This window comes from Leucopleurus acutus (genome assembly GCF_964270905.1).
Source record: "Leucopleurus acutus genome assembly, chromosome: 15".
Lineage (NCBI taxonomy): Eukaryota > Metazoa > Chordata > Mammalia > Artiodactyla > Delphinidae > Leucopleurus > Leucopleurus acutus.
Genome location: NC_139157.1, coordinates 11,765,943 through 11,780,163, shown reverse-complemented (window position 1 = coordinate 11,780,163; position 14,221 = coordinate 11,765,943). Strand labels below are relative to the sequence as shown.

At 41.8% G+C, this 14,221-nt stretch overlaps 1 protein-coding gene across 1 annotated transcript in view; it reads right to left on the bottom strand.

The window, feature by feature from the left end:
* NOX3 (NADPH oxidase 3) overlaps nucleotides 1-11,090 on the bottom strand; it is a gene marked incomplete at its 3' end in the record, with an annotated part of 57,805 nt that extends 46,715 nt beyond the window's left edge. The window contains exons 1-5 of the mRNA XM_082855477.1: nucleotides 11,001-11,090; nucleotides 10,288-10,383; nucleotides 10,061-10,171; nucleotides 8,976-9,060; nucleotides 574-719 (exon numbers count right to left, since the gene is read on the bottom strand). Coding sequence (XP_082711603.1) covers nucleotides 574-719; nucleotides 8,976-9,060; nucleotides 10,061-10,171; nucleotides 10,288-10,383; nucleotides 11,001-11,048 — 486 coding nt within the window. The 5' untranslated portion in view covers nucleotides 11,049-11,090. The remainder of the gene's footprint in view (nucleotides 1-573; nucleotides 720-8,975; nucleotides 9,061-10,060; nucleotides 10,172-10,287; nucleotides 10,384-11,000) is intronic.
* Nucleotides 11,091-14,221: the final 3,131 nt, after the last annotated feature.

Here is a 14,221-nt window from a genome sequence, read left to right as displayed (position 1 = left end):
CCACATGGGCACACAGCTAATTAGCATTAATGATGTCACTGGCCATGCGGGTCTTATTCTGGAATTAGCTGCTTTGCCCAGCATCAGATTTGCCAAACTAGCTAGTCACCTGTGTGCCAAAAATGACACAGAAGGGATCCAGAAAACAATCTGCAAACTGAAAATGAAGACATCCAATTCCTCCTCCCTGAATTTAGATGGTACTTCACATTCTTTATGATTCTAACATAGGCAAAAAAATATCTAATCATGAGCTACTTAAAAAAATTTAAATGTTAGGGTTTTAACAGGTTATTGCATTTCTTGTTTAGGTGTATTTACTATTTTTTGCTATAAACTAATTAAGTGGCATCGGTTTTTCTTCTTGTTCATAACTTCTCAGCAACATTGATGGCTGATGGCAGAAGAAAATAACTTTTTTAAAAGGTGAAATTGATGTTAGCATTTGGCATAAAAACCTCTCTAGCTTTTTGTTTCATTAAAAGCTTTTGACATACAGTATTCCTGATAAAGGGATCAGAAAAGGAAGAATCTGGGGGATGAGCAGCCAGGTGGCATGCAAGGAGAACTCACTGTGTGGAAGGTCCGGATGGGGTTGAGGTAGGTCTCATCTGGGGCGTTGCCAAGTTTGGAAAGTGCGGCTACAAGTCCCTCTGCTTCCGGCGACTGGCTCCAGTGGTAGTACTCCAGGTTACACAAATGCGCCAAGATGTGGATGGCTACGGGCCAGGGATGATACGGGACATGCACCATGTGGATTTCTTCCTTGGTAGTTACTCAGAAACTCAGTGCCTATCTGTTCAAGTTTCTCTGTGCTGGTTTTTGTAATATCTAAGGAAGAGTAATTTGTGCATCTTTCCCAAGTGTCTTGAATGGAGTGAATCAAATACTTCTGAAGATATTGTATGATTCACAGCATTCATTTTAATTATATTCACATAAATTAAATTTCAATTCACCATAATTTAATTATAAACATATAATCATTCTGGACCTGGAATAGATATTATGATATACAAGCTAATTTTATATATATATATATATATATATATATATATATATATGTATTCCATCCTATACATATATATAAGATACATACACACACACACATACACACACACCTTCTTTCCCGAGAAATAAGAAAGCATTGTCTAGAATACTGTACGTCATGCACACTAATATATATGCACACGACATACGTTATGGATACCAGAGGAGACAGTGTTTTTGTTCTCTTTCAGACTTTATATTTTTTATTCTTACTTTATACATTTTAGTGTACATGTATATATATACCTACATGTACACATACACACATATACTTGCATGTGTTATTCCTAGTGGACTGAAATAAGCCAGTATTTATGGAACTAAGCCTCTTGGTATATTCTTAAGAAGAAAATTCAGCTTTCTAATTCTGGGAATTGGTGATGTCTAAATTCCAAATGAAGAGAATAAGCTCAGAACACAGCATCATCCAGCCTACGAAGTCTGTGCCCGATGCTATCTTCCCGGTCTTCTGAAATCTGTGGGGAAGCCAGCAGTCACAACGTCCAGACAAAGACATCCTGAGTCTTTTCCTACCAATGGAAGCCCTGCTGGGTGGCCAGTTGATACTTGCCATTGGGATCAGATTCAAGTGTGAAATGAGAATTCATTACCCAGAGTACAGATAATTTCCCAGTTGATATGTTTTTCTTTTTTTTCCTGCACCCACAGTGAAAAGCAGCAGAGGCTACTACTATTATAAATCTCTACAGTTGTGGGTGAATTCTGGGGTCCTCCACGGCTCTAAGTTCTGGCTGGAGGTATGGGGAGTGAGGGAAAAAGGAACAGCAGAAAGTTCTGTGAGTATCGGTGGCATTTGATTCCTGTGGTCCCAGTATCAGATACATCTTGAAATGACATCTTCTATTTAGCCTCTTCTCTCTGCCACCTGAGTTTCTTTTAACAGAGCCATTCCCTCTTCTGCGCTGCAAAGCAGTCCTCACGCTTTAAGACCCAATTCAAAAGCTGTCTTCTCAAGCATTCTTCGATTCCACAAGCACGAATGTCATACCTTGATGACATTTCCCAGATACTATGGTTCTGAGTATTTATTTATACCTGCGTTTCTTGATGGACTTTGACGCCTCAAGACTCGTTCATCTTGAAACCTAAACACCTGGCACATGCTTAGCACCAGCCTGTCCTTAGTAATGATCTGCAGAGTGACCATAAGATTACAGAAAGGGAGAAAGGTCCAGGGAGTCAATCTGTGTGCAACATTGTTGGAGTAGTTTTCCCTGCTAATACGTGTTTTAACACATTTTTCTACAGCCTTTTAGTTAGAAATCAGTTCAAATATACTTTTGGTTGAAGCTCACTTAAGAAGGCAAAGCACATTATAGTGTTTCTGAGTCTGTGCTGTTGACTATCTCCTTACGGGTTTGGTGAGGTTAGCACCAAAGGGGCGGTGTCTTTCCTCCTTAAGTTCCATTTGTTACTATATGCGGCCACATCTACGAAGGGGCTGCCTTGTTTGGTCTTAGCGTCCACAGAGCTAGAAAAGCTTACCCGGCAGCAGTCTCTTGCAATATGCTGTATATAAAATAGGAACTATTTGCTAAATTGAACATAAACATTGTCCAGTATTTTTTTTTTTTTTTTTTTGCATTACACGAGCCTCTCACTGCTGTGCCTCTCCCGTTGCGGAGCACAGGCTCCGGACGCGCAGGCTCAGCGGCCATGGCCCACGGGCCCAGCCGCTCCGCGGCATGTGGGATCTTCCCGGACCGGGGCACGAACCCGTGTCCTCTGCATCAGCAGGCGGACTCTCAACCACTGTGCCACCAGGGAAGCCCCTGTCCAGTATTTTTAATTACTGTTTTCTGGTAAGTATCTTAAAGTTTTGAAAAAAACAGGTAATATTTTTCATAGCTAACAGATACTGAATACTTATTATACCGCAAACACTGTTATAAATTCTTTAGGCATATGATCTCATGTAATCCTCAAGTATTAATCTTATTCCCACTTTACAGACCAGTATATAACAAGTTAAGAGACCTGTAGTCCATTAATGGCAAAGGTAGGATAAAACCCTGTTTGCTTGATTCCAGGGGCCCATCTTTTGACCTTTAAGTTATACTGCTTCTTTTCACTAATCAATAATTGTTATACCCTTACAGTTTACTGAAAATGAATTTCTCCTAAGGGCTTAGCTAGACTCTTTGAATGGCTCAGTTGGTGTCTTTAATCTAGAGTCAAATAGCTCCTAAGACTTATGACCTTTGGAGTCCTCTTTGTAGGTGGGTGTAAATACTCCTTTTACATTATATCCCTTTACCCTCACTCCTCTGCTCCTAGCTTTCTTCAATTCTCCCTTTGTGGACTAAAGCACACCAGACAGAGAGGAGCTGTTCCCATTTTACAGAAATAGATACTGAGCTTCAAGCAAAAATTTAAGTGATGTATTTACCATTACATAATCCACTTGTGATGGTCAGAAACGGAACACAGGATAAATTCTAGGTCTTTAATAGTCTACATTCTGTAACATCTTTCTCCCATGTAATGAGTTGTTGATCACAATCTATTTTCTGTTAGGTTGATTTCCACATGAGAATTTGACACTGATAAACTAAATTTAAGTACATTTATTGAATGAGCAAAGATATTGAACTGTTTATTTATTCTTCTTGCCAGGTTTCCCATAACAGAGCTGAAGAAACTAATGAAGTAGTATAAGAAAACCCAAGGTGCTTTGCAAAAGGTAGCTCCTGAGGGAATATATTGAAAATTATTCTTTCCAGTTTTTTTATGTACTTTGAAATTCATGTCTTAAATGTTCCTTTGCTCCAGCTACCTCTATTTTGTTTTCTTTTCACAGGTAGAAAATAAAAAGTAGAATATCTTATTTTACTTATCTCAGGAATTCTCAGAGAGGATACTGCTTGTGCCCATTTTGTTTGTCTAAATGTTTTATTTCCTCTTAGATCAGACCCTAATTTTACTGTGATCTTGGCTTGGAACCAAAGGTATCCCAGCTACCAAATCCAGGACTGTTGGGACTTGATAGATACCAGGAGAGATACTGATTTTGTTCTTTTTCAGACATTATATTTCCTATTCTTCCCTTTATACATTTTAGTTATTTTAATATGAATAGCCATGCTATATTTACAGTGACGGTTGCTTCAAGTATGTGATAAAATAGAGATATGGTTTTATTTTCCTCTTTCTTAGTCATCAAAATCATATCATGTTACTAGATTTGATATGAGCATGTAGGAGAAACAATACTGAAGAGGATACTTCTCAGTTACTTAACTTCTTTCAGTCCCTGTTTTCTCATCTGTAAAATGTGTGGACTGGACTAAACCTTGATGTCTAGGCTCCCTTCCAGCTGTCTGGCTCCTGTGTCTCCGTCTGAAGCTAATTGGGAGTATCTGTCAATCTAAAAGGGAGCTGGAGTCCCATACGAGAGCAATGCAAACATGAAACTTATGTTTCAATATGTTTTCAGAGTCAACACTGTCTCAAAGGGGTTTCTTAAGTGTTACGGCAAATCCAGTGTCACCAACTACACAGGTTCCTTCTTCCTGGTGCCTCTGGGGACTTTCTGCCAAAGCCCTTGGAAGAGCCCTAGGTACGCATTTCCAGATCCCACCTTAATGCCAGACGAAAAGATGCTGTGACTGGGTCTTCCCACAATTTTATTTTCTTACCAAAGTACTTTTACAGTTAAAAGAGAGCCACAATCTTAGACACACTACAAATGCACATTTAATTGGTGTCTGAACTTCTGAGCTCACATAAGGAGATTTTATTGAAGAGTGAACAAAAAACCCATAAAGGCTACAATTAGAGCCAGCTGCCCTGAGAAAGTTCCTTTCCCTTCTTTCTTTCCTTCTTTTTCTTTTGCAGGAGATCAAAGGGAGTGTAATTGAGGGAGAATCTTGGAAGTGTGGTCAGTTCTTGCTATCTTTCTGCCTGCCTGTCAGTGATAACAGTCATTCTGAAGTTAGTCACCTCCTAATTAAGCAGCTTTTAGAAAGAAGGATGCTGGGACAAATCCTGGCTGCGTTTCTTGATTCTGCATTTCAGAATCTGGCCCCAAACTTTCAAGTGTGTGGTCTGATTTCTGCAAGAACACACATATTCTCTGGCATCCTGTGCATGCCACTCGTTTGTAAATCCCATTAAATCATGTTATAGGCAGGACAGGGTAGAGAGCCTCCTTGGACCTCCCCGTGCCTCAAGCAGAACTAGTAGCCATTCCTTTGGGATCAAGTCTTGAAGAGTTTGGGCCTCTGGGACTGTTCTCTGTGGTGAGTCCTCCAAATCACTTTTTCTTAGCACCCCGATTCTGAGGTCGTTTCTCTCAACCTGTCTGTGTTGTGTTTCTTGAGGTTTAATCAGCAACTCATCAAGAGCTACACGTGGGTCACTGTCCGCCCTGGAACCTAGCGGATGCAAGCTGCAGAATTTGCCAGAGAGAGCTGCCTTGGTCTCTATTCACAGACCTCTTGAAGGAAGCTCGGGCTCAAAGTACTACTATTCCATTGGAAGCGTCTTCAAGGTCTACTGTGGACCAGAGAGCCCAGAAAGACCTGCATTAATAAGAACGGAGAAGCTGCGAAACTATGATTTTAATACCAGTGAGGTTAGAGGGCTCTGAAAATGATTTATTAGTGGCTGAAGAAGGCTCCAGCAGCTCTTATCATAGGCAGGCATGCAGGAAGGCAGGAAGCCAAAGGAAGAAGAGTTCCTGTCACTGCATTTTCGGTGATGCCCTTGATTATGGATACCATTGTCTGCCTCTTCCCTCCTCCACCCCAGCCTACTTTCACAAGGCTCTAATTACATCCTTTAATGATTTGACCAATTAAAGCCTGCAGTTCAACTTACAGGGGAATGGATGAGAAATTAGAGGCTGGCACGCAAACCTCGATGTGGACGCACTTCTTCCAAGGTTACACACCTCTATTAAGCCAGTCGGCTATTTGAAAAGCAGCATCATGGGCAATGCTAATAAAATAAGCACGGGGACATTTTCAGCTGCTCCCAAGTGAATACACCGGAAGGACAAAATGTGAAAAGCAAAGGTATATCTATGAAACCAGGGCTTAGCTTTTTTTTTTCTTCTAAAAGCACCGTTGCCAGCCACATTTTGTAGTTAATGTGAAATGTAGTAATTGCTTTGTCAGGGTCTGGGAGAAGCAGAGAGAGATCTCCCCACCTTCCCGCCTTTGCCTGGAATGGAAACAACCGAAGCGCCGCTGGTTGCCATGGAGGTGGGAGAAGAGGGGCGCTCTGCTCTCAAAAGCAGTCAGACCCTGCTGGCACAGCCCCGGGAGATGTTTGGGAGCTTGGCAAACAGTGGGGACTCAAGCAGAAGAGGGCCAGAGAGAATACCTGATTCTCTCCAGGGATCTGTGAGGGAAAGACGGAGGAGAAAGAGCTGCCTGCTTCGTCTTGTCATAGCAGAATGCGAACTGATTACCTTGGATGACTGACGTCATTCTGAACCTCTTCACTGCCCACTCTATCTTTCGTCCACCCCAAACTGCTCCCGGTTCCCTGGGAACTCCCGCACTCTCATATCTTGTCTCTTTTTCCAGGAATTCTCTTGATCTCTTTTGCCTGCTAGCTGACTTCTCTACTCATCCTCAGGTTTGACCGAATTTGTTCAGGACCTATTGTGTGCCGGGACCAGGAAAGCCAAGAGGCATAAGGCACAGTCGCAAATTTTAAGTGATGAGAGTCTGAGGAATAGTACTATAGGGCAGGAGGTGCGGCTGGACCCGCAGGTGAGGAGGGCCAACAGCCCAGACCTGGAGGCTCAGAGGAAAGCTGGCCAGGCAACGAGTCCTGGGTACAGCAACCACTTACCCAACGAAGAAGGAGAGGATAAGCATTTTGGACAAAGGGAATACCAAGAGCAAAGGCACAGACTGCTCAGGGACCGCCGGGAGCTAGGAAAAAGCTAGGTGAGAGGTGAGGGGAAGCACCAGTGGGCAGGGCTTGACGAGCGGAGCCTGCTGGCCCTGTTAAACCTGGACCTGATTCTCTTTGCAATAGCCACAGTGAATGACCTTGAAGTCTGTCGGTTTCCTAGAGGTCCACTCCTGACAAGTGGTCTGCGCATCTTATAAGGATGGATAGATTGGATTATTGTTCTTTTAATTCCACAGAGGAGGACATAAGGAACTTATCTGAGATCACACAACCCATCACTAGCAGGGGTATAAAATAACTTGGTTATCTGATTCTAGTCAACTGCTGTCCCTATGAATTATACTCCATCCTGAAAACATTACTGACTGTACCAGTTTCAGACGGTTACAGCTCCTATCGGGGTATCTTGCACATGGGCGGGAGATATTCAGTACACCTCACTGATGCAGGTATACTATTGATATATGATTCCAGATGAAGAAATATACATACGCAAAGGTTTAAGGAGAAACCTATTGTATAATACATATTTTCCTTTATTCTTTGATTTCTTTTTTGATTGTTTTGATGCTGTGGGTTTTTTTGTTCCTTCTCTCTGTAATATCTTTGTAACTTTCTCTTAGAGTCCAATTCTGCCTTAAAGCTATTGCAGAGTGATCATATTCTTCCTGCCATTGTACTGTGTTTTATCTCCTCTTTTAATACAGAATTAAAGATTCTTAAGATTTTAAAGGAAGCCTAGAGATTCCTTGAATTCCTTCTCTGAAGTGCTTTTCAAGGAGCAATTTGGATTCCACTAGGCACCTCCCCCAACAGGGAACTCAGCACTCTCAGGGGACCCTCGTTCTAATTTTAGATAATTTTCAAGGTCTGGCAAAGACTTGCATTTCTGAGCTGAAATCTGCTTCCCTGAGTCTTCATCCCTTCCCGCATTCACAAAGATTATTGGCACTTACATATACTCAGCGCTATTGCAGGCCTTGGAACACAAACATGAATTAGCCCTGTTCCTTGTCCTCCATCCCTTCGCTAGTGTTCTCTAAGACATGATGTATTTTTACGCTTAAGTCTTAACAAACTCCAAAGACCTTTTGCAAACGTTTCCGGGGTTGGTTTAGTCTGGCATTGAAGACAGCCGGTAGGGAACTCTCCCCACACATCTCAGCGCACACCCGAAGTTGCGCTAATTGGCACTGGGGCACCGTCTGTCATGTCTTGTTGCTTAATTAAACCCGCATTTGTTTTGAGTGTTCTTTTTACTCTGCTATTTTTTATGCATGAGGGGATAAAAACAAATGAGAAAAACGGTTTATTGTTAAATTAGTTTGAGGGAAACAGTCCTGAATCATAACTCTTTATTGTTCAGATAGCCTTTTATTTCAATGTCTTTGTTGCCCAACAAAACCACAAGCCAGTTGGTTATTGCCCCTGTTCCTTTCTTCCTCACCAGAGTTTAACCTTAACCTTTGATGCTAATTTCTAGTGCCTGTATCTTGAATTCTCTTGTTTTCTATTCAAGAAATAGTGATAACACTTTATATACCTATAAAGCTTCATATCTTTTCAAGATCCTTTTATATCCGCTAGCTCAATACTGTTCAGAACCTTGTTCACATGATCTTGCTTTTCTTTTTTCTTTTTATTGCCCATGATACCATTTGATAGTCGTTTTCCTACGACTGAATGGGATTTTGAGTATAGGTCAATTTTATTTCTGATGTGAATTATATTGACTAACAAAGTGTTCATTTTTCAAGTGGGTTTTTACCATGGTATTATCAACAAGCTTAGTTATTCACAAATGAAAATGAAGTTTCATAAACTTTTCCTTGACAAATTGAAGGCTTGGTAGGGAAGACTGCATGAGTATAAATCAGAAATTTAAAAATCCATTTATATAAGGTTTGTATGGTCAGATGGAAGGCAAAGATTTCTTTTACCTAAGGGTGAGTCTTTGGCAGGGAGGAAATAGAACTATAAAGTGAATGGGAGGTATTATAAAATTAATCAGGCAATTAATAACAAGCACTTACTTGCATTCATGGCTATCCCATAGGCAACCAGTTTGTGGAATTTGAGATTTTTGTCTAATTGCCTCCTCCATGGTCCTCTGAAGCACTAGAATAACAAAAATTAAAAGTCTTATTCAGGGAAAATCATAGCAATAACAGTGTCATAAGAGTTAAGAAAGCAAGACTCAGGCCCTGTCTCTAAATTACTGAAGGTGAGGCGACATGACACAAAAATTAGTGGCCATTAATTAAACAAGCAAAATCAAATCATTATTACTGGCTTTGCTGAAATTTCAACTCAATAAAAGTGACTGAGTTAGTAGTTGCCTGGCTATAAGCCAAAACTCTAGAATAAACCTGCTAATAATCATGCCTCAGCTAATTTAGAAAATGAAGATTATAAACATATCCTCAGTGACATGGTTTAAGTAGTCTATAAATTATTCCTTACTACACCAAGAAAGGCTCTATATGCATCTACAACTAAATATTCATAAAATTATGAAGATGATTATATAACAAATTCTGTAGTCTAGAAGGGTTATTGAAGGTCTTATTTTTCTGTACAGTGCATTATTCTGTTTGGCAGGAAACACAGGTAAGCACCCAACACGGTGACATCTACATAATTAGGAAATACCCCAATATGTCTGGTAGGGGCTAAAATTTACATACTAAAATCTATGTACAGTGACTGTGTGTTCCTGGGCTGAAAACTCAGAGAGATGCTTCTTTAGTGCATTTGGCTCATCTACTTATTTAGCTCCTTTTAATCAGAAATTGTAGTAATTCAAGCTGTTATAATACTTCCATCTTCACGAGTCAGGTCAATCTTATTAGCTCTTCTTTTCCAATGAAGCAAATGCATCAGGGGAAGGTTGAGCAATGAGTCCAATGTCATGTAGGGAGTCAATGGCAAAAGCAAAAGACAAATCAGATGTTCCAATTTCAGACGTTCAGTTTTAGTCCTTGTGTTCTCACTACAGAGAAGCAGACCTCAATCTAACCAGGATTATTGGGAATTTCATAGTGAAGTACGTCTTTGTTTTCAATGACACACATTAGATCATAACAACTGAAAGTATTTCAGATAATTTAGTACTTACATTACTTGTCCCTCTCATGAGTGAAAGGAGGTTTCGACTGATTGGTAACAGAATTAGCATGCAGTTAAAATTCAGGCACACTGCAGATGCTCGCGCCCAAGCCAGTGTTGACTGTCCATACATAAACACACAAGAAAGAGATACAGTGAAAACAAGGAAGCCGGGGAAAATAGAATGCATTTTCTTTCTGAAATGATAATTAATGTGTAGTCCCCAAATCTACTTACACCCAGAATAACTCGTGTATAAAGGAAAGACTCTTCCTCTTCGTACCAACAGAACGTGTCAATAAACAGATATAAATTTACTCCCAGCCATGAGAGCTAGAGTAGAATGAAAAAAGAACCAATCAATACTGTCTTCAACCTTTTCTTCTCTTCAAAATCACTTGGGGTTCTTGGGGTTCTTCTTTTAAAGTGAAATGAAAAGCTTCTCAATATCAACCACAATATACAGTACTTATTTCTCATAGATCAGTTTTTTGACAGTGATCGTACTGGTAAGAAATTGTTAACTTTATAAAAAAAGACTTTAAACATATATGGGTGTATTTTAAGGAAATTAATGAAAAGTACAAAACCATCCTAATCAACACTGCTATAACATTTTAAGTCAATAATGTCAAGAAGGAGGAAATCTTTAAAAACAACTCAGAAAGTACTCTGGAAAAATTCCAATTTCATAGTCTAATTCAAAGCCTTCATTCGATTTAGAGAAACATTCATACATGATGCAAAAGCAAACTACTTGACTTTAAAAGTCATGACTTACATGATTCTGCAAGGGTAAATTAAATATATCTATTGAATGTTTTCTAACAAGTTTTAGTCCTTTAACCAGAGCGATACTTGAAGTTATTTCATATCGCTCTATAAGTTATCCTAAGAATCAAGACATTCAATGTATATATTTAAAGTTAAATAACAAAAATGATACTTACTACTAATATGATGGAGAGACTTTCATTCAAAATCCAGCAACCCATCATGACAGCTTTGCTCTTTTGCTGTCAGCAAATTGTTTCTTTCATTCACCTGAACCTGGACGTTGTAACCTTACCCTTAGTAAGGGCTTCCCTGCTAAGTTATTTTGTCTTTTCCTCTTAGGAAGCACCTACTGGGAGCAGCTCCCGAGGAATTTCTAATTAAGGACTTCTCGCCAAGGGCACATCTCCAAGTTGACATGCCTCCTGACCCTGGTGAAAACAAGGCAAGTCTCTGTCTAATGATTCCTTTCTTCAAAGATTTCACAAGCAAAGAAAGCTCGTTTTATTAAATTAGCCTCATGTACTTTGTACCCCATTCGTTTTCTACATGATTGCAGTCAAGATGATAATAAATCCTTATGTAAATTTGAAGAATAACCTAGCTGCTGATGGCTGGATACAGCAAAACATTTTTATAGAGTTTTCTCTATTTAGCTTCTTTACTTCCTTTCTCCCTCTTTGAAAAAAGCTTTTTATAGAAGACATAGAAGAGCGGGTAAATAAATATAAGTTAAACAATCTTTCAGAAGATGGTGAAGAAAAAAGAAAAGGATCTTAAAAAAACACACATGGAAGAATTTTCATAAATTTAACATGTGGCTATGAAGAATAAAGGAGACATTTTTGTGGGATTGATGGAATAAACCCTATTTTCTTCCTAATCCCACTTGGTGCACCCATGAGGTCAGTGAGAATACTCTTTCATACCTCAGTGATCCCAGGAGTGGCTACGCGTAGGCCTGGTCCATTCTCTGATTTTGTTTAAGTTATAGTTATTAAACAGTGGCTATGGTTGCTCTGGTAGGCAAACTTGGCCCACCTGAAGCAAATTTTTGGCTAGTTTTGACTCAAATATTTCATTAAAAATTTTCAGACAATTAAGATGAAAACAGGAGGAGATTTGAATCATTTGAATAATTGCTTAAGCTTTCTGCATCTTCATACGGTGAATCTATTTAGTTATCCTAAAAAAATTAAAACTTTGAAAAAACCTGTCGAGAATAATAATTATGAGTATTCATTGACCTAAATAATAAGAGTAATTCTAAATCCTAAATCAATATCCAGGCACCAGGTTAAGGACTTTTCCAGTATTGTCCAATTAAATCATACACTGACTCACTCTATGAGGTAGGTTATGATAAGCCCCCTTACACAAAAGTGGAAACAGGCCCAATGAAGTAACTTGCAGTAGGGGCAGCTGGGACCTCAATCCAGTTCTCTCTGATTTTAGCATCTTCATTTTTAACCATTACCCTAAACATTTCTTTTTTCCCCACAAATACACAATTTTATTTGCTATTTTCAGGGGAAACTTAGGCATGAACTGTAAGCCGATAAAATATGGATACTTAAAGAAGTACAAAAGTAAAAATATCCACTTAGAATAAATTTTAGTGAATTAAGTCTTGATATCTTTAAATTAAAAAAAAAAGCCACAAGCCTATGTATTATGTCAAGATCACAGCAGCGCCCCACGGGCCAAGAAGGGGCCGCCCACGCCTGCGGGCTCCGGGGAAGGCGCGTCAGCAGGGTTAAGTGTGCCCTATAGAAAGGTTGCTATAAACCAATGAAGCCAAACATTTAGCAACATACAACAGACCTTACAAAAAGGAAGAGGCAAGTCCTAGGTGCTGCAGAACTTGGTTCATCAGGTAATATTGGCAAATGAGAAGAGGGCACAGGCGAGAAGCCTCTGGAAGCGTTTGGAGCCAGACCTGCCTAGAAGCCCAAGGTCAGGTAGCAGAGCTGCCCTCCGACCCAGGCCCCCCCGGACTGACAGGCCGCACGACCAGCCGAGGAAGGTTTCAAAGGAATCCTAGCAGCGCCAACGTCATGTCGGGGAGCAGGGCCCGTGCAGGCTGTGTCACCAACGCCCCAGATACATCAGGGAGACGTGCATAGTTACACAAGAGGACTAGAGGGCCCGTGGGAAAGAGATATTTGCGATGTGCTGTAAACGTCCGCTTTGCAACGTGACCTGGAGTTTCGGCTCCAGAAACTGCACAGACACCCCGCCCTGACCTCCATCCCAGGCCAGACCAAGGCAGGAATGGGCGCCAGGTCCCCCGAGGCCCCGGGTGGGTCCGACAAGGCAAAACCTGTACCTCCTTTTAACTGACTTAACAGATCAGCCCCAAAGGCAGCAGGACTTTCAGGCATATCTAAGAAGTAAAAGAAGGAAAAGCGTCCACACAGGGAAAGAAAGGATGCACAGGGCTCTCGCCTGGAAATGACCAATGGAGAAGCCTCGATTGTTCCGGGCCGGGTCGGAAGGAGGCCCGGGAAGCACTGAACACGCGGAGGCCAGGAGAAACCACCAACCCAGCTCATCGAGGAGGCAGCGCGGACCCCCTGCCCCGAGGACCAGGGCCTGGTGCTGCCAGGGTGAGCAGCGGGCACCCAGAGCCCGGGGCCGGGGCGCTGCGGCCACTGCCCACCAGGGAGGCCCAGGCTCCGTTACAGTCTGTTTATGTAGCACCAAGAACGCTGTCCTTTCAGCTATCTTCGGTGATTAAAAGGGTCAGTCAGGAGCGCCCTGCCTCAGGCCTGAGCGGCCCTTGGCGAAACCAAGCGCAAGTCCCTATGGGGACGCCCACCCGGGCCTCCTGGGTGGGGACGCCCGGCCTCGGACAGCTGGCCCCGTCCTCACCGCCCACCTCGGGGGCCCAGGAGTCACACCCAGACCTCTCTCGAGAAATTGTACAAAGCAGGTTTCTACTCACAGCCAGTCTTCCTCGACATGGCGGATCATTGCATCTTGGGAAAAGGTAAAACATTTCTAAAGCTGTGGATACTGTCTTCCTCACATCCTTCCTTGAACCCCGTGCTTACAAAATGGTGGCCTTCTCGCAGGGCTCCCTGCGTGAGCCGTCGGGGGAGTCGAGCAACTCCTGGGAAACCCCGCAGAGGAACCCACCTGTTCTGCACCCCTGTCGTTGCAGGAAGAGCCGATGCTGCTGCTCGGACCTCCCGCCATCGGCCTGGTGGGCCCGGTCTGCGGGAGCTCCGCCCCTGGAACCTGGAGCCCTCGGTGCACATGCGTCACCCGCAGCTGTGATGTTTTGCTGTCTCCTTCTCTAATTCTGTCCTTTGCAAGTTTTACTAGCGAGGTGATATTGTAAAATTCCGCTCCCTCTGCAAGGTCTTTGTGAATGACCAGTGTCTCGGGGAGT